The 20,124-nt window shown below is 36.3% G+C and overlaps 1 protein-coding gene across 4 annotated transcripts in view; it reads left to right on the top strand.

Annotated features, from left to right (window-relative positions):
* Positions 1-19,668, top strand: part of SFSWAP (splicing factor SWAP) — a 38,180-nt gene extending 18,512 nt beyond the window's left edge. For 3 of the 4 annotated variants that reach the window (XM_053994360.1, XM_053994361.1, XM_053994362.1), the window contains exons 13-18: positions 496-686; positions 8,350-8,615; positions 13,712-13,837; positions 16,535-16,705; positions 17,283-17,355; positions 19,257-19,668. In XM_053994360.1, coding sequence (XP_053850335.1) covers positions 496-686; positions 8,350-8,615; positions 13,712-13,837; positions 16,535-16,705; positions 17,283-17,355; positions 19,257-19,322 — 893 coding nt within the window. In that variant the 3' untranslated portion in view covers positions 19,323-19,668. Of the gene's footprint in view, positions 1-495; positions 687-8,349; positions 8,616-12,703; positions 12,851-13,711; positions 13,838-16,534; positions 16,706-17,282; positions 17,356-19,256 lie in introns of all 4 variants that reach the window. The other variant, XM_053994363.1, reaches the window with a different exon arrangement.
* Positions 19,669-20,124: the final 456 nt, after the last annotated feature.

Below are 20,124 nucleotides of genomic sequence, written 5' to 3'. Positions count from 1 at the left end.
TAAAACAGTTTCTGAAAATTTCTGGAGCAGCTCTTTCTAGAAACATATTAGCATATGTTTAAATAGGGCTGGAAACTGTGAGGATAACATCAGTGGAAAGAGCAAACTGGAGAGTTTGGATTTAACACACTTTAAGACTTAAAAGAAAAAGCTTCTGAATTTACAGAGCTACTTTCTTTAGGTAGCTTTTATAAATAGAAAAGGACAAGTATCCTGAATAATCAGGATTGGATTTTCTTGTAATTTTAAGTTAGAAGTTTTTACTTCACCTGCACTGCTTTACATTAAGCAAATGATGTATCTGTTAATTGAGATGCTTGGAATTTCTTAATTTCAAGCTGGTGTTCTTATCTTGTCATTGAATGGCTATAGTGGAAAGGCTTGCAGGTGGCTGGAGGGGCTGTTTGCTCGTTTGTGATGGGTGTTTGTTTTAAGGAAGCCTGAGTTGCCCAAGCATGACTCACTCTAAACTTAATGCTTAATTGTCTTTCTTAGCAAAGCAGAAGCTAGAGGATAGATTAGCAGCTGCAGCAAGGGAGAAGCTTGCACAGGCCTCCAAAGAATCAAAGGAGAAGCAGCTACAAGCAGAACGCAAAAGGAAAGCTGCCTTGTTTTTGCAGACCCTGAAAAACCCTCTGGCAGAGGCAGAAACTGAGAAGATTGAGGAGAATTCCTTCAGTAGTGAGGTAAGCAAGAAATAAATTTCTCTTTCCCATAAAGCTGGTAGAAAACTTACCTCTAGAATGTGACTCCAACGGTGTGTTATGAACTTGACTGAATAAGCAGAAGCTTTTCTAAATGGGAAGAAATTTGAATTTTAAACACTGTTAAGCTTTTTCTTACATATGTCTCGCATCTGTCATTAAAGAACTGGTAGAGAAGTAGGCTGCACAACTCCTAGGTTAGTTAGACAGGTACGGAAAGGAAAAGGAGCTTCCATGTTTTAACTACGTACTAGTGATCCAACTGTTGGAATGCTCACCTTGCCAAGAGTATTGGGATGGCTTACTTAAGTTGTGATACTTTCTTATTTGATGTGTATATTGATGGTTTTGCTGTGCATTACAAATACAAATATTATTGGAAAGTAGAATCTCGGGTTCCTGGCTTTGGAATTACATTGCTTTCAGAAAAGCCAGTAAAATCGCTCTTGGTTGCACCAGTCAAGCAAAATGTAATCTCTGTATACTGATGGAAGATTTAAGATATTGATTGTGACAGATTGGCTACAAGAAAGAATGACATGGCTTTCCATTGTTTCATTTCCCTCAGAAAGAATTCAAGTACCTAGCAAGTAGTTCATTGCCCAGTTCTCGATTTTTCCAAGTAAATCATGGATTACCCCTCAAAACACTTTCAAGAAAACAGTTGAAAGAGACATACTGCAGTTTTGGTGATCCATACCAGCAGAGAGTAGCAGATAGGTGAATTAAGTGTGATCACATCCCAAAAGTGATCCTGTGTGGGTTTTTCATTGCTACTACTAACAAATTTTCCCTGACACAAGTGTTCAGTACTTCTCTTTTCACTTATGTATTGAAGAGTGAATGCAAAGAGACAATGACAATGCAAAACTCCCCACATTTGCAGTTCTGCTCTTTTCCCCAAGGGAATTTGTCAAGGATACGGATATTTCTAAGCTAAGGTTGCTTTGATATTTTTCTTTAAGAGAATGCCTGAAATAACCAGTGACGGATGACTCTTTTTTAGAAGAGTAGATGAATGTTCTCGCTCACATCTGAACTTACTAAAGTTCTAAGCTGAATTTGCTAGTGAACTTCTCAACAAAAAACTACACCCTTTCCCACTTCTCAGTAAACTGATTTTCTAGAAACTTCTTTTTCTTCTTTCACAGAAGTACAGTTTCAGAGAAAGCATCTATTTTTTCTTACAAAAAAATTCCAGTGTATTTGAGAATTTTAAAGTAACCATTTTCACTGTTTCTTACCAGTAGAAATGGTTTGGAGGTGCTTTCATTATTAAAGATTATTAAACATTTCAGATGTATATTTAAATGTTTTCTGATATGACCTTGCTTTTTAAAAATAAAATTGGCTATTGTATTGGAAGTGCTTGTACTGTTTCAATGAACAGTCAAAAATGCCATAATGTCTTTGGAGGTAATATTCCTGCTAAATGTGGTTTGCTTAGTAATACACTTATGTAAATACATGTATACAGACTTTTGCAGATAAAAGCTTATTTTGAAACATAAATGTTTTTCAAGTTTGTTGTTCCATTTGCCGTGTTCAAAAAAACATCAATTTCCATTCATTCCAAATAATCTGTCTTTTACTCTCCTTGCCTGTTTTTCCTATTTGTAACAGCCCATTTGAGTCAAGAAATTGTATTGAAGAAAGATGAGTGAAATAATATTGCAGATTTGTTAACCTCTGTTCTGTTTACCCTGAGAACCCAGTATGCTGCATTATGATGTCTAAATCAGCTTGTAAATAAATATGTAGCACTGGTTTGGTTTTTTTAAGCTTTTTCAGTAGTGTTTCAGACTTTCAGCCATGTTTCAGACTAAAGATGCATTTAAAAATACTGATTGCAAACATAAATGGAGATAACTACATGGCTGTAATAAAAAGAAAGTATGTTAAAAAGTTGAGAGAGAAAGATATGTAAAATTTTGTAGCTTGGTCAATGGAACTAATTGGGGGTAATTAAATCAGAAAACAAAGAAAAAACTTAAATACTTGTACACTTCTAATACACCAAAACCAGCACTAAATGTATTTCATTTCTTGTTTTGGGGGTAGGAACATCCAATGAGGAGTCCAGGAAACAAAGACTGATACACTGGTCAGCATTAATGTAGTGACATGACTTTTGTAGCTTAAAATTTGTCTCAAAAATGGAGTAATGACTGAGTTGTATAATAAAGCGTGAAGAGGAGTTGAGAATATCTATGGGAGATGCATTATCTCCATTGCATTGCCCCAGCATAGTAAGTGTATTAAAAACCCAGTAATGCTATTTATGTGTACATACAGTGTACATTTGTGCTGAAAACCCGTTTATCACGATGTGCAGAAATACATTAAATGCACAAAGCTTTTGTAACCTGTCTCAGATTTTCCTGATATCTTGTATTTCTTGAAAGGATCACTGGTACTGAGTGTACATTACATCTTTGAATGAAATCGATTCTGCTAACTGCAGGTAAAAGACGCTACCATAGAACAGAGCACTTCTAAACTGTTTTGGCTTCAGCTGAATCTTAAAAATAGTCAGTTCTGTGTATTCCATAGCTGAATTATTTCTTTTATATGGCTTCCTGTTTTTCTTTAAAGTGAAGTCAAGCAAGAGAAACAAAAGACTGAAAAAGCTTGAGCAGCGAAGCAGTTCAGCTTTTCACACATGGCTCCCTACCATCCTTGCATGCATTAGAACAGTACAGTTATGCATAGTATTTCCTCAAACCAGTACTTGGAAAGTACGCAGCTTATCTCAGTTTGCAAAACCGATGAGCTTCCAGCAATGCTGCGGCCAGTGAAGTCTGCGCCCTTGTTCAGGACGTGGACAAACAGTAACAGGATGATGTTTCCCTTCTTGTGCTTACATGTATAACTCATACAGACTCTTGGTCTTGGTACACATAAACTTTGTATAGACTCTTTGGCACATCTGTCAGTGTCACTGAGAAGTTGCCTTCATTCTGCAATGAATGTATGTTCCTTGTCCTGGAACAGCAAACTGCAGTTCTTCCATGCTGAGCTGAAATATGCCAGCTTATATGGAGTGCTTCACTGAACTGCCTTTTTTGCTTTAGAACAAATAAGGTGTTTCATGATCCGAAATGCAAATCTCATTCCAAAATTTAATTTAATTCAAATTTTAAGAAATAAGATTATATATCCTCGGTAGTGCGACTTGGCATGTTTTATTCTGCATGTTCAAATGTCATATTTTATTCTATGTCAGATATGTTTTAGTGTTGATAGTGCTTTGATAGCCATGTAAAAGCCAGTTGGTTATACCCAAACTGTTACCTGTATAAACCTTAGTATCTGATTTAAACAGAAGAGAAAGCCACAGTCATGTTGCAAAATCAGACTGGCACATGATTTGAAAGTGATGCTGTTTTAGCGGCTTGTCCCAAATGTCATCTGCTGTTTACGCCTCTGAATATATAGATTCGGTGGCACAAAGCAAGACTTTCCTTCTTTTGGCTCTTTTATCTTCCCCAGTTTTGAAGCCCTGTTTTATAATTTGTTTCTTTAGATGACTTGCCTGTACTTTTGTCCTGTATGTAACAATTATTTTTTTCTTGTGGAAAGTAGTCTTATTTACAAGTGAAATAGAAGTGTGCTGTGTTTTAAAAATGAGATGCTCTTCTAGTTTTGTCAAGCATAACAGGGTTATCAGCAGCTGTAGATAGTGTATGTCTTTCACACTGCTGTAGTTTATCCTACTTTTTTAGCAATAGACTGTAAATATTCCTGCATGCTTTTTTGGAATAATAATCATGTATAACATCATTTTATGTTTGTGTATTTTCTTTCTTAATTTTTGAGCAAAGTGTAATTGTCTAATAAAAACCATCCCATAAGTATTTAAAGAAAAAAATTCTTTAGAATATTTTGGAGCCATTCACTTCTTTCTTTACTTTTTTTGCAGACTATAGGTATCTACATCTTCTGATTAGCATGGGCGGGGGGGGTTGGGGTTGCTTGTAAATTTATCTGTACTTTTGAAAAAGCAAGATAAAGGAAAAACATAAATGTCACATACTAATGTGGCATTTAGGGGATAGATAACTTGCTCTCATTTGGAACTATTTTTATTGCAATAACCCTACTGCCAAAAACTACATGAGAGTTGTAATTCCTTATAGCATAAATACTTCAGTCATTATTAAACAGGGGAAAAAAGGTAAATATCAACAACTTCTGTTTTAATTAAGATAAGCGAGGAGGTAAGAATATTTATGTGTTGATTTTTAGTTTACAAAGTGCTCAAAATAAAAAGGCATATTGATCCACACAGCAAACAGATTCACAGCCAGTAATTTCTTTGCAGCTGGCCCTGTCAAAATTTTCTCTTTTTTTGAAGACCTTACCATGGTCAGTGTACTGTTAATAGCTGTTTCTTAGTGCAGCAGTGTAACCCTGATAAAACTGTTGAGTCTTTGAGTTCCAGTAGAACAAATTCTGTAGGAGCTTATTCTATAGGAAATATTTTATCTCTCCAATTTATTATTTTGGGCCAGTTTATGAATACTAGGACTGACAAACTTCTAAATAGAAGTAACAGCTTGCTTTGTTCCACAGATCAATGAATACAGAAATAATACACTTCCATTGCTGGTAGACAGCTGCTTATTAACTCTCAGTCAGGGAATACTTCACTATAAGCTTTGAGGAACCTGGAGTAAAAAAGATACAGTGGTAGAAAATAATCTGGAGTATTTTTGGATTTTAGTGAACTGAAAGAATTGTTGATTAACTCTTTACAGTTCTGACATTCTTCTATCTTTGCAGTTTTGATCTAACATAGATTCCAATTGCTGTAAAAGAAATATTATTGATAATATCCTTTGCTAGCTGATTTTGTTTGAGCCAGACACAGTGCTAGGGTTTTGTTCTGTTGCAATAAGCACATTCTGGTTAATTTCTAATTTTGACTTTATGTATTGATTAAGTAGTGTAAACCCAGAATAACTAATGTGTATTCTCGGCTTATGAATACTGCAAATATGCAAATGCACTGAAGTACTCATTCTGTTCTCATATGACTATAAGTTCTCCCTATTTACAGAGCTCTTTCCTAATCCATTCCTGCTAAACAAGAGTTGTCAAATCATGTTTTGGCATTACGTTCGCCAGATTTGCTTCAGTCATGCAAATAAAATGCTGAAGAACAGCTCTGCCAGAGAATTTGTCTGACAGTGTAACATTTAGTAAAGGCCAAAAAACTAGTGCTGTTTAGTAGGCCAAAAAGACAGACAAAGAAGTGAGATTCACTGAATGCTATCGGAATGTTTGCAGTTTAACTTCTTAGCAGAGCTCTCAGACAATGTAAATCTCTCATCCCTTGAGATGTGTAATAAATTTCATCAGGTAACAGGTTTGTTTCCATGCTTTCCGAAACTGTTCTGCTGGCCTGCATATTGGTAGAGCCTGGTCAGCTAAAGCAGAATGCTTTACAAAAATCTCCCAGTTCTGTGCTGTGGTTTTTTTTTTGTTTTTTTTTTTGTTTTTTTTTTTTTTTTTTTTTTTTTTTGTTTGTTTGTTTGGTTTTTCTTTTAATTGGTTTTATTCTTTTCTGCATTCATGCCTCCAATTTCAGTTCCCATTACCTTATTTTCAAAGACAGTTTATTTGTTTCCAAGTATTTATACACCTAGAAATTTTATTTGTGGCCTAGTAATTTGCTGACTAAGCTCTGTGTTCTGCTCTGGTGGTGAATCAAGTCATTTTGCTGGTGCTGTTTTTCTTAAAGGCAGATGGATTTGCCACTGAGGAAAGTGGCCCATTTGTTTCAGGTCATTGTCATAAGGATGTGATGTCTGTTACCAGAGCATCTGGGCACAGTGGTGGGTGGGTGAGTGACTTCTCCATGTGTGTTACCTGTTGTGTTTCACTGAAGAACATGCATATTTCATTAAGGGGTAGTTAAAGTCACTTCCGTGTGGCTCTCCAGATGTGATTCATCAGTAGCCTGAAGCAGCAATGTTCCAATCCACCAGGCAGCCAGCCTGCATCTTTGCTTGCCAGAGAGCTGGACAGCACTGTCATTCCTTAGTGTCAGCTTCCTGAAAGTCAAGGAGAGCCCAGTGTCAGCAGTGGATGCTTTTAGTGGAAACACAGTTGGGCTTAGCATTTTGTGGATCTTTGTTCAGGTGGCTGGGAAGATCTCTACATGTGAGCTAAAAGTAAATGTGTCATTCATTTACTAACTTCCTTCTTGGCAGTGGTAGGAGAGCTTGTGTTTTATGTGGCCAAATGAACTTGAGCAGTGAAAACCATTGGGTTTTTCTCCTCTGTCATTTTCCCCTTAAAACTACTTTGCCTACAGCTTTTTCATTTGAAGCTACTAGAGGTGTCTACTTCAAGGCAGACTGGGCTATTCCATATTCAGTAGTGTTCAAAGCAAAGGCTCAGGTACTGTATCAAGAGGTGAATAATGTTGTCAAAGGAACGAAAGTCAGCTCTGGTGGCCTCTTAGGAAACTGGAGATGAGGTGTCTGTGAGATGTCTGCAGTTACACATGGAGTTTATGAAATTGGAAATAGGCCTCTGGTAAACCAGTCACTCAAATGATCATGCTGTAAAACATTTATAATCTTTGAAGCAAGCTACTTCAGTACTGCTTTGTTGCTGGTTTTGTAAATATTGTGATAGCAGTTATCAGTTAAAGCATGAAAAAGTGTCATGTCTCTTAACTTGAAGCAGAGCTGACTTTTTGATTATTCAAATGTGATTGTTCAGTTTCTGCCTTTATGTATTCATGGTAGGAGAAGGGTAAAAAGAAAGAAAAAGATCACCTGTTTCTAATTTGGTTATTTCAGGTTTTAATGTATTACTTTTTATTCCAGTCATGGTAAGGTATCCTTGTATCAAATAGTGAAACTCAGATGAGGTGGAGGGGAAATTATGACAGGGAAACTGATTTCTCCAGTTGCCTTGAAATGGCAGCTGGGGGAATGACAGGCTTTGAAATGAGGAGCATATCTATGGTGCCTGACCTGAATTGTTCTAAAGAAGGCATTGAGCAGAATTCTCTGAGGTTCAAGCTAATAATTTGTAAATGTTGGAGTATGATTTTGCTTGATTTCCTTCAGCTGGAATCACTCACTGAACATTAACTGTGCATGGACCTGTTCTTTCTTTGAGATTAATACATTTTGTGATCTTCTCAATCCTTTACATTTAAAGCATTTATTTTCAAAAGTTCAGACTAATTTCTATTAGCACTGGTTCATTTTGCGTTTTTTTTTTTTGAAGCTGTAATCCGGACAGCACAGTTCATGGAGGAAAGTGACACTAAAACTTAGCTTTGAATGTCAGTAGTTCCTGATTGTATTTCCGGGTTTATCCTGTTTAAGTAAAACATGTAAATAGATTAAAAGATACCTGATAGTACCCATTCTTTTAGAACACATTTCTTTTAAAAACTAAAGATGAAAACTTCAGAACTGTGTCCTGGTTAAGCTGACAGTCTTAGTATGCATATACCAACTTGCACGTGTATCTTTGGGGAACTGTACAGGCCTCCATTAAATTTTGCTGGATGCATGTGTTTGAAGATGTCAGCCTTACTTCTGCACACTTTACATAATCCCAATGCAGCACTAACTCCGAAAACTGATCACTGTTCTTTGTTAATCTTTGATTTCAGAGTGTCAGTAGTATACCATGTCCTGTGACTGCAGTCAGAACTTTACCCACCTTAGAAGTTAAACAAGCAGAAGGGCCTTCAAGCAGAAGCAGAGATCCTCCTAGGAATGAAGAGAAGGAAAAGAAAAGGAAAAAACACAAGAAAAGATCTCGGTCAAGATCTCGATCACCATTCAAGTATCATTCATCATCTAAGTCCAGGTCTAGATCACATTCAAAAGCAAAACACTCACTTCCCACTGCCTATAGGACTGTCAGGCACTCAAGGTGGGTTTGGAAACCAAACATATTCTTTAGCATTCTGTGTGGGTTAACACGTAAAACATCTTTGCACTTCTTCCTTTACATAGGTGTTCTTATACCCATTGCAAAGGTCACAGTCACCTTGAAGGCAGTATGTGGCACGTACAGATCAAATGTGGCAGGTCTTTTGAAAATCCTTTTAGTGAAATGAATCATTAATTTCTAATTACATAGTCCAAAACTTTTACCAGTAAATGCTTTTTCCTGATCTTCTTTGAAATACCTGGTGATAATATGTAGGAATGTGATGATAGCAGGAAGAGAGCTTGCTAATAAATCTGTGGCTGTTACTGGAGCAAAGCAACTTAGACAATATTCAGATAAGAAATAGAGTACTAGGTGGTTGAGCAGCAGAGCTCAGAAGACAATAAAGCAGTTGAGTGACAAGTGAAAAAATATGATGGAGAGATATGGCAGGAATCCAAGAAGAGCGAAAACAGAGGTGAAAGAGAGAGATACTACAGAAGAATGTAGCCCAGTGCTGTTAACCCTATACTTAATCATTAATGAGATTAAATATACTACGCTAATTATCCAGCTATAAGATAATGTATATTGTGTTTTACTGATACTGTTAATTCCATCAAAGATATTTGGATCTAGGCACCTTCAAAATTTACTGTTGTAAAATTTGTCATATCTGAATGCTCTACCGCAGTGAAGTTACTGTGGTCAGTAGGAAGGGCTTTGAGGGTACATTCTGTGGATCAGGGTACAGAACAGTGTAGCTACTTAGGTAGCTTGTAGTTCAAGCAAATTGCATATAAATACTGCCACAGCTGTGTAAGTATGTGATGCATGTGAAAAACCATACAGTACTTCCTCTTTGTGTCTCTGTCTACGGCACATGCCTGAAAAAAGCTGCTAGTCCCTGATGATAGTGTGCCAAAACTTCTTTTAGTTTGCTTGTGCTTTTTCGTCTATTGAAGTGTCTTAACTGCATTAGCAGGAGTGTTAACATGTTACAACTTACTGGTTTATACTTGATTTTTGAGTTTAAGAATAATACTTTGCTGCAGAAATCTCTGCTATTCAGAGATGCCAGGAATTAAATGAGCACAACTTGGACTGAAACCATCAGTCTGACTTGCTGCTTATTTGACAGCCTTTGACAGTAAGTTGTCATGACATGCTGTGTCTTAACCAAAAGTCATTAAGAATAGGTAATCTACAGGAGCTAATCTGTGTTTGCTGTCTTGAGTTTGCCTCCTGGCACAAATCAAATGACAAGCACATAACAGCATGAAAATCATGAATCACCACAACACTGATTAAATCTGGTTAGATATTTCCTTGATGCGCTGTTGAAGTCTAAAATCTCAGAAGTCCAATAAGCTTGATGCTGGCTGGCTGAATTTTAAAATTATGCAGAAAAACAGCGCCAGATTTTGCACTGAAAACATTTTGCATATTTTAACTTCACAAAAGTTAGAGCTGAACAGGAAAGGCCTTATAGAAGAAATGGTGATGATCGAAGGTGTGCTTTATTGAAGGTGTTTGCTCTGCCTTAACATACTGTATTTGCAAAGTTAGAGCTCTTGCTCCTGAAACAGAAAAATTGTAGAATAATCAAGAGCAAGAGGCTGATTCATAACCCTGTCAGATACTGATGTGTTTTGATTCTCAAATGTTTAGGCAAAAATAGTACCTTGTCTTAGTAATTGCCAAAAAAGGCAAGTGTTGTTGCCTAGATAGAAGATATTACTGGATTTTGTCTTTGTTTTATTATTATTTATTTTTATTTTAGTGTTGTTTCAGATAAAATAATTTCCGTGCATTGTGTTGCTTCATTCAAAGCTCAGCATGTTTCATGTATCTTTGCTCATCACTTTGCCCTAGAACAGTATTCTTCAGCTTCCCCTAGAACAGGTTTTTTTTTTTCCCTAGCTTCTCAAAGCACTGGATATTACAGCTTTCAGCTGAATGAATAGTTACGTAAAGAGCCATACTCTCCGGAATAAAGTGTAAACTGTTTCTGGATGGTAATGTGTTCATCTTGTATTAAGTGGATGGCACTTAGAGACAGTTGTTACTGTGTGGACAGTGATGCTAAATTACTTTGGAACAGCCCCATTTTGAGTATCTGTGCGGTACTTGAATGCCCCAGTCTAATGATGTATTGTTGACTTATTTTAATCTGTTCAAAATGTAGATGAAAAATCACCTTTACCATATAACTCTGTGATCGTATAACCTTGTGACAAGTTAATGGGGAATAAAATGTGAGAAGTGTAGGTAAACATCAAAATTTGCAATAACATTCTTTGCTCTTTATTCAAGGAATGTTCAGGATACTTTGTAAGCTCCTCCTTTTTGGTTTATCATCTTATTCTTTTTTTCCAAATTGCATATTGTGCTTAGAAATCACGCAAATGAACTTTGCAGTATACTTCTCTGTATACCATTTTACATCATTTGCTTGTCATTTATTTTTGCATTGTTAGAGGTTTAGAGGCTCTGCTGCGTTTAAGAGTAGTCTTTGGTGATAAGATATAATTTTGAAACTGTTGCATTTTTTATATTTTCTTTTGCATCTTCAGCAGTAATAAAGTTGAAAAATTCTGTTCCAATAACATGAAGTTGATTCAGAGCATGTTTTGCATATTCATTTCTCTGGTTAACAGCCAAACATGTTTTACAAAAACAAGTTTAAAAAATCATAGCTATATAGAGAACCCAGATAACACTGGCTTAATTGTGGCATGTGGTGTGCTAACAGCAATTCTCTGTATAAATGCTTGTTATTTTCTGGAACAAAATTAGTCCTGTAAAGCTCCTGGTATAATGCAATTTTAATTCTAGACTGACACAACAGATTAAACAAGCCATGTACACAGTAAACAGTGTCCCACAGTTCTGTAAGGTACTGCAAAACAGACCTGTCATTCCCAGAGAGGTAATAAGTTATTACAAGTAAGTACTTGGTATCAAAAACGGGGCACATTTATTAAATCTGTCTTGGAGAAAACATTTTTGGTACCTTAGTAGTAAATGTAGTAATCACTCTTTTTGTTTCTCATGGACTTGAAAGCACCGCTAAAGAATTGGGTCTGAGTTTTGAGTTGGGTCTGAGCTGTTTCTGACAGTAATGCTGGGTGTCAGACCTGGGGTGGGCAGTGGGCTCTTCCAGCTCACGTGTTTAACTGTAAAGAACAGTGATGTTCACCTCAATCTCTGTTTCCTACCCATAGATAAATCTATTGGTTTGTGAGTGTGAGAGGAGATGAAGGGAAGAAGAAGCACTTGTTACATACCAAATGATTTAGTGATTTGATTGGGTGAAATTTGGATGTTCATTTTGAACAAGAGATGGAAAGTCTAAGCTTCTTTTCAGTATTGCTGCTTTACTTTATACTGTTTAGTAATAGAGTACTATTAAGGCACATAATATATCCAGTTAAGGAATTATTAAGCAGTAATTAGTTGTATATTTTATTAAGAGGTTACTTTGCAGTAAGTTTGGGTAGGGTGCACCTGTGTGGGAGTTTGTGCGAGACTTTTTGCCTCAGTATTAGGAATTCAGTAGACTTGGAAGTAGCTGTTTGTTAAAAAAGATTGTTCAGTGTTGGGGCTTTTTTTCTCCTACAAAAGTGATTTTCTTATTGCTGAGGCAGTGTCTAGTCACATAATTTTAATTCCAGTTTTGTAATGAGACATGCCAAGCTTCATAATCCTTTGAACTTTTGGGACCCTTCTAAGCATAAGTCATAAAGGAATAGAGTGCCTTCTGGAATTACAGTCTAATGAAAGTTACAATTTACATATTGCAGTAAAACTGATTAGCTGTTGTGTAATTGTTTGATGCAAATGGCCAAAGTTCTTAATATTTGGTGATTGGAAGAATGCTGTAGAACCACAAATGCCAGTTCATAAAAATAAAGCTAATGTATTTTTCTTTCTGATTGTTTGGACTTTTTTTAGGCTGGTCCATACAGGCGTGTTTCACTAAGGTTCAGCTTTTGGTTAAGGGACTAAGCCTTTTCAGGATTCTAGTTAATACCAAAACTAGGACATTTTAGTCTGGATGTGAAGTGTGTGCCTCCATATCACAGACTCACAGCAACACTGAGCATGGAGCCGAGTCTGAGCAGCTCATCAGTGGCAGCAGCAACAGAGTGGAAAAATTACCAGGCAACTTGGGCAATGAAAAGATTTGACTGCTGGAGCTCTTTTGAGGGAAATCCTGGTAAAATGTCAAGGTGTCTGACTGAACCCAAGTTTTATAATCTGTTGTTTTTTTTCCTTTTTTTTTAATCCTTCTGAATGGCTTGGTAAAGATCAAATTTTATAAGTGTCAAAGCAGCTAATTTGCAACAGCTCTTTGCCATTGCGATAATTTCTTTTCAATTGGGCTTTTTTGTTGTAGGTGTAACAGAAATGGCTCAGGACTTTGTAGGTGTGTGTATATATTACCTATATTGTGTGAACCTGAAGATCTCTGATCTTAACTGGGCATGCTTTCTATTTTCCCTTCTTGATCTCCTTCTCACTTTTCTAGTAAAAATATTTCAAATCAAAGTGCTAGTGCCAAACAACACTAATAATGGGTTATTGGTCACTTGCACTGGTGAAAATACTGGCTGTGCTAGGATTGTTCTGCAGCATCCAGGACATTTCCTGGACTTGTCAGTGTTAGACAGGCACTGCATCAAGAATGTGCATTTATCTCTGTGAGACATCAGTTCTAAAAGCACACCACTAATTTGAGAAGACAAGGTCAGGCCTGCCAATCCCAGGCTTCGTGCAAATTGGATTTCTGCATACCGATGTTAGTAAACTGTGTTGCCACAAAAGATGGCTGGACTAAAAGAAAATTTTCCCATCAAATAATACAGAAGTTGTTATAGCAGACAAGACCAACAAATAATTCCTTTTTTTAGGCCCCTATTGGGAGTGAAAAGCAATGGATAACTTCATCTCAAATGTCTTGGATAAGCAAGAAATTTTTATGTAGCTGCACCATGTTGGTATAAAATAGGTATTTGGTGAAGCACAATTCCACTGAAGTAAAAGTTTTGACATAAGTAACAAAAAGCAAACTTTTGAATGTTTCTTCTCAGGTCACGATCAAGGTCACCCCGGAGAAGGGCTCACACACCAGAACGGCAGAGAGACGAGAGAAGCGTTCCCACAGCGTATCGCATCAGCAATAGTCCTGGGAACAGCAGGAAACGGCCCCGCTCCAAGTAAGGGCTCCTGATCCTAGACAGTGGGGTCTCGGCTTCCTAACAGCCTGATGTCATGTAGACTCCTTAGCTAGAATTTAACCTTCGTATGTTCTGAAGATGTATTTTGATAGAAAAATACTTTTTTGGGAAAAAAAAAGTTAATGGACGCACTTGTAATGTTCTTCCCTGTTCTTGCATATGTTTGAACAGCAGCTGTACAGTCAAATTGGTGGGTGTTAATACACTGCTGTTTGCTGGCCATGAGAATTCAGATTTCACTGTGAGTTTCGTATTTCCCTCTTGTTGGGTCATTTTCTCATGCTGTGATTGTGCAAGCTGTATGACCTCTGCACAGGTCATAGCATAACTATGATGTCAACTTTCTTGACATCACATCATATCCGCATAAGGACAGCTCTGATTTAGCAAACAGTTACTCTGTAGTTACTTTACTGGCAGATTGGAATGTGAAGTATGAATCGGTGTCATTTTGAGAGCACCCTGCATACAGTCGCTCTTAAACTTGTAATCAAACTGGCATTTAGTCTTCATCTTCTTTCTCTATATGTCTTGTGGAATAAGAAAGAAAGAGATCGTTTTCAGCTTCATTTAAAAAATTCTGTTATTTCTTATGACAGCTTAACATCTCTTGATAGCCTGTAATTAATTAATGTGTGGTAAGTATAATTGAGAACTTCCTAAGTATACTTCAACTGATTTAGTTTTTAACATTCATCAAATGAAGATAATAGAGGCTCCTGTAGAATTCATGTGATTTTGGTTAAGTGGAAAATATGGAAGCTTAAAATACTTGTTTTCCTATAAACACACAATATAATAGTTTTTCACATCTCCATGCTGTTTTTAATGCTGTGTTGGTGTGTCTGCTGCTTGACCATTCAGCATTTTAAACTATAAAGTATTTTTGTTATTTTGCTACTCCAAGTTGTAAATTATAATGGTAATTGTGAAATAAACTACATTCCTCTGTGAATAATATTGCTTATGTAGGTCAAAATTTTAAACTTCTGTTAGTTCTCAAACAGGAAACAAGAAAGTGGCACAATAAGATATGGCAGTAAGTACAAAAGATGTAGACTGAAGAAGGAGTATTGTGGTTAAACATAGATAAGGATATTTTGCAGCTCTGATTGCAGAAATTAAAGCAGAAACTGTTTCAGCCCTGACATGTTAAATTTTCAAGTAAAAATGTGATGGACCGGTTTCCATGTTCAATTATGGAACAGATTCTTCATCATTCAGCTGTTCTATTTGTTCATCATAATCTGAGATGAAAAACACTGAAAAAGCTTACAGTTAAATACTTTGCTTGCATGACAAATGTTACCCAAGATTTTCAAGATTCAAATATGAGATCTGTTCGCAGCTTGGTTACATGATGATGTTTTAAGAAACTAAGCGATTAAAGTACATAGCTAGTCAAGGAATAATTGACTTTGTAGCTGATGGTTTTGTGTAGTCATAAAAATGTTAGAGTCTGTGGGATTTTTTGTCTGCCACTCAATGATTTTATATTCAAGAAAAGCATAAGGAGGTTTTGCAATTTTAAATCTTGAATGTTTTCTCTATATAAAAATATAATATATGTCTATATAAAAAATTGTGGGGTACATTCTAAGCTTCAGATGTACGCTGTTTATATGGAAATTCAATGCGTTATGGTATAGCACCTTTTAAAGTAGAAAATTCCCACGAAAAATCAAAGTAAAGGAATAAATAATGTGATGTTTGAAAGGTGGCTAAAAGTTTTAGTGTTTTAAGATGTTCTAGAAGCTTCAAGAACATTCTTCTGAATAGACTTCTAGGAATGCATGCTAGAGAGAAATGCTTACAGTAAGATACTGCCTACCTCTAATTAAGGCACTACTCTAGTTATTCTAATTATAGTAATATCAATACTAGTATGTAAATCATACAGACATAAGTTCATAGCCAGGTAAAAAGATTTGATAGTTTCATCTTTAATATATTACTAATTTGATTCTCTTTGAGCTTAATATTGCCTATGAGGTGACTATCTATGTTCCCTTCTGTCAGTAATGAACACATTCCTTTGTTTCAGCTTTCATACTGACAAACATTTGTGGATCTAATTTCCAGGTCTCAAACAGTTTGCACTTAGGCACACTGTTAGGTCCAGATTAGTCTGAGTGCAATACAACATCTCATTTAAAATTTTGATCCTGGCGTTTGTTGCTTTGCAGATTGGATCACAAGAAAAGGGGCTTTTTTTTTGTTTGTTTTAAAAACCAAACAAACAGTGGATTTGCCTTGTAGATATTTTACATAGCCATAATTCCATGTTTTGTTTATTTTATGAGCTAGGAAAATTGTAAGGGATATAAACCCTTACAGTTCTTATTGCATCCTTAGTGTCTGTTGTTGTTTGGGATGGAACTTCCCTCTAGCAAAATTATTCTGCAAATCTCCAATGAAAGCTTTTTGTTGTCCTGTGTTCCAAGTGAGAACCTCAGGAGCCAGTAATTGCCTAATGTAACACATTAAAAAGAGCTTCTGAGAAAGTATTGTGTACAACCATAAACATGCAGCATTGGGTAAGACTAATGCTTGCTGAGAGCAAGAGAAACATCCTGTGGAAGAGGGTACCTAAGCTTTTAGAAGTGTGCAAAGTAACTTCAGCTTAGCTAGTGTAATATTGCTTTAAATATTCAATAAAATATTTTCTCCTCACAGAAGTCCCCATGAAAAGAAGAAGAAGCAGCGGTCTAGATCACGTACTAAATCCAGAGCTAGATCTCCTTCTCCATCCATGTCACCAGGCAAACCATCCACACACAAAAATTCTGTACATTCAACTAGTGTCTCTCCTGTGGAGAGCAGGGAATCCAGCCAGGAACGCTCCAGGTACCGTGCTCTGTTACTGTCTTACTGCAGTGCTGCTGTCTCTGGACTGTCAGGGTGTCTGTGACCAGAGTCGTGGGGTGAGGAGCTCTGTATGTGTGCAGTGTGTGCTTCTCAAAAGTAAAAGTCACTGGGAGCACAGCACTACCTGCATCAGTCTGATGAACGTGTTGGATCTCTTTTGCTTTCTGGAGTAAATATCTCAACCTTACAGGAAAACTGGTGCAGAAAATTCTGCAACCTATTTCTAAGTTGGAAATTGGAAGCTTTCATGAAATGGGATAACTCGGAAGTTGAACTTTAATAGAGTGGTTTGAATCGTAACGTGTGTCAAGATTCATGATTAAATTATTTCTAGAATATTTCTAGAACGGCCCTGGTAAAAATTCTCAGGCTGCTGTTCAGATTTGTCTGAGCAGTTGCACAAGTGATTTTTCCAACCCTGACTTATACATCCTCTAGTTGACTGAGAGAACTGTTGACTAACGTAGGAGAGACATGTACAATAAAACCCAAATCAAGATGGTGAGTGAAATGCATTTTCAAAACTTTACTCTAAATTTCTGATTTTATTTTTTAGGGGAGTTTCTCAGGAAAAAGATGGTCAAATCTCTTCAGCAATTGTGTCGTCAGTGCAGAGTAAAATCACTCAGGTACAAACAGGCACATTCAGAATATGTTGCCTAATTAAATATGTCCAACATATTGTTTTATTTTCTTACCACCGTGGGCAATTCTGAACTTGGCGTGTGATGTAGAGACATGTTCGCTGTCTTTCTTAATCTGTTCGCTTATGGGAACAACAGTTTTGTTGCTTCCCTAGGTGCTGTCCTTTCAATTTTAATCAAGCCTCTAAAGACCAAGCTAAATTCATTAGGCTGCAGTTGTATCCACTGTAAAGATGTCAAAGTCCATGTTTTGCTGCAATACTCCCTTTATCAACGCCCATTTTAGCATGTAGAGCTCTTAACAAGTTTCATGGAAGAAATATTTAACTTTTTTCAGTTGGATAAGCCAACTTTAAAGGAAAAATTGTCTTAATTATGCTTTGAAAAACTTACAGTAGAAAATAAGAGCTGTTTTTTTATATTCTGATGTTTTTTCAGTGGATGAGTTATTCTTTCAAGAAAAAAAGATTGTTCAAAAATTTAGTTCTGCTATGGAAATCGTGGTAGTTGGAAATTAATACTAGTGGTCTAGTACCTTATATAAAAAATTTGATCCATTTCTTATGACAAACCTTAAACAAGATTATTCAGGAAAAATAGCAAGTATAGGCAGCAGAGAAAGAAAAAGGAGTGTTAGTGTCACAGCACTTCTTACACTGCCAAACAAATGCATGGGAATTCCTGGTATGAGAAATGAGATACAAACTACAGCGTGGTCTTCGAAGGAGAGTAAACATCCCGCCCTTCAAACACATATACCCTTCAAAGGTCATTGGTTTATGCATTTTTTGGGTTAACTGTTGCTTATGGCATAGCATTTCCTAGTTTAATATTAGACTGCTTGTTTGAAGTACAGCTGTAAGAGAAGGAATGATTACTGTATCGAAATACAGTTCTTGGTTGCTATTTGCAAAAAGTAAAAAGTAGTAATGAAACTTAGATGACTCTGCAAGACATTTCCCAATAAAGATGAGTTTAGCATCTCTTTATCATTAAAGGCTCCAAAAAATAGAATTTAACTAATTATTAGATTGTTGTGCTGCCATTGTCCTGGCTGACCCTAACCAAATCAGTATTCTTTCTCATTCAGATCCTTCCATCTGTAAAGCATAAGGAATAATGATGCTAAATTCCCCTCTGGTGTGTTTTGAGAAGTTTAGATGCAAAATGCTTCAAAAACACTAAGGACTTTATTTAGGTTGCATTTGTGAACAAATGTTTAAGTAACTCAGATTTGTTTGTGATACACAGTTTTTATTTTGTCATCATTTTTGCAACCCAGTTATTCAATGCTGTTTACATGAAATTTCATTTCTTTTTGTAATGCTGTTCCAATTGGATGCTCAGATAAGATGGAGAGTCGGTTTGGTTTCACAGTCACTCTCTCATATGAGAAAATGCCTCTGCTGTGTAAATTTTTGGTTCAGATTTACAAAGCAAGGAAAAAACTTTCTGTTTTAGAGCAATTGTTACATTCTTTTCTTACCAGCTCTCTCTCCTTTTTCTCTTTTATTTTTTCCCATTTTAAACCTCCAGTGGTTAGTAGTTCTGTGTTCATTACAGGGTTTCTTTGAAGATATGGTCATAGTTTTTCCATTTCAATTGATGTGATTTCTGTGCTTTGTCGTATAGAAACTGCTTGAAATATTTATGCAGAGCACTTCATTGCATTTTGGTAAAACCAGAATTCGGTTGCTGTCATAGGAACTTTCTCCAAATTATTTGACTCATTTAGCCTAGGAGCTAAACATTTGATGGTCATGACTCCAAGTATCCCACGTGACCGGAATACACACTAACCCTTTCATGTGTATTTTTGCAGTCTTGTGTTTTAGCTCTATTCAAAGCTCAGGCGTGTCTGATCATTTTCCTTTTATTTTCTACAGGATCTTATGGCCAAAGTGAGAGCAATGCTTGCAGCTTCCAAAAACATCCAAACCAGTGCCTCCTGAGACCTGTTGGAATTGACCAGGAAGAAATTGCGTGAAAAGAACAATTGGAACAGAACTGCCTCATCTCAAATGAGCTGAGCTTGGCTCACTTGGATCACAACTCGCCTAATTTACCAGAACTCAACAAGCTAAAACCTATCTTTCTGTACAGAAGCATCTCCTTGAAATTTCATTAAATTTTTTCAGCTAGAATATCTTTGAAAAGTTTTTGGGTTTTGTAAATTGATTTTTTTGACAAATTCTTCAATAACATTTTATGATCAGCAGTCTGTATGTGTATATTTGTAAATACTATGTTTCTGTGAAAAGTATTACATAATAATAAAGAAGGAAACGTCTTTCATTAGCTAGAGTTTTTGTGGAATCCTTAATTGCTTGCAGTTGGGTTTTGTTACAAATTAATATTTTTTTGTTTATTATTTTCTGCTTTTTAATTTGACAACCATCTTGCCTGCTGACCACTTTAAGCTGAGAAATTCTGTCTGTCTTTCTACATGCACAGGATGATCTTAGAAAAATGCTTGTTTACTTGGATGTCAGTAGTAGATGGTTTTTGAACAAGGGATGTAATTTTCTATCCATGAGATAGAAAGATCTTGGAGCCTCCCTGTGACGGGTTGGCCCTTTAAAGTCAATAACTAATGGTCAGTAGACCCATTGTCTTAGTGTACCTTGTTCTCTCTACTTAGGTACAGAAAAGAGGATATTTTTGGATATTCATCAGGCATCCTGTATAGAAATCCAGCATTTTTCTGATTTAACATACTGATGAAAAAGATATTTACTAACTTGTATTTTACTG

Source organism: Vidua macroura, chromosome 18 (genome assembly GCF_024509145.1).
Source record: "Vidua macroura isolate BioBank_ID:100142 chromosome 18, ASM2450914v1, whole genome shotgun sequence".
NCBI lineage: Eukaryota > Metazoa > Chordata > Aves > Passeriformes > Viduidae > Vidua > Vidua macroura.
This window is presented reverse-complemented; position numbering and strand designations above follow the sequence as displayed.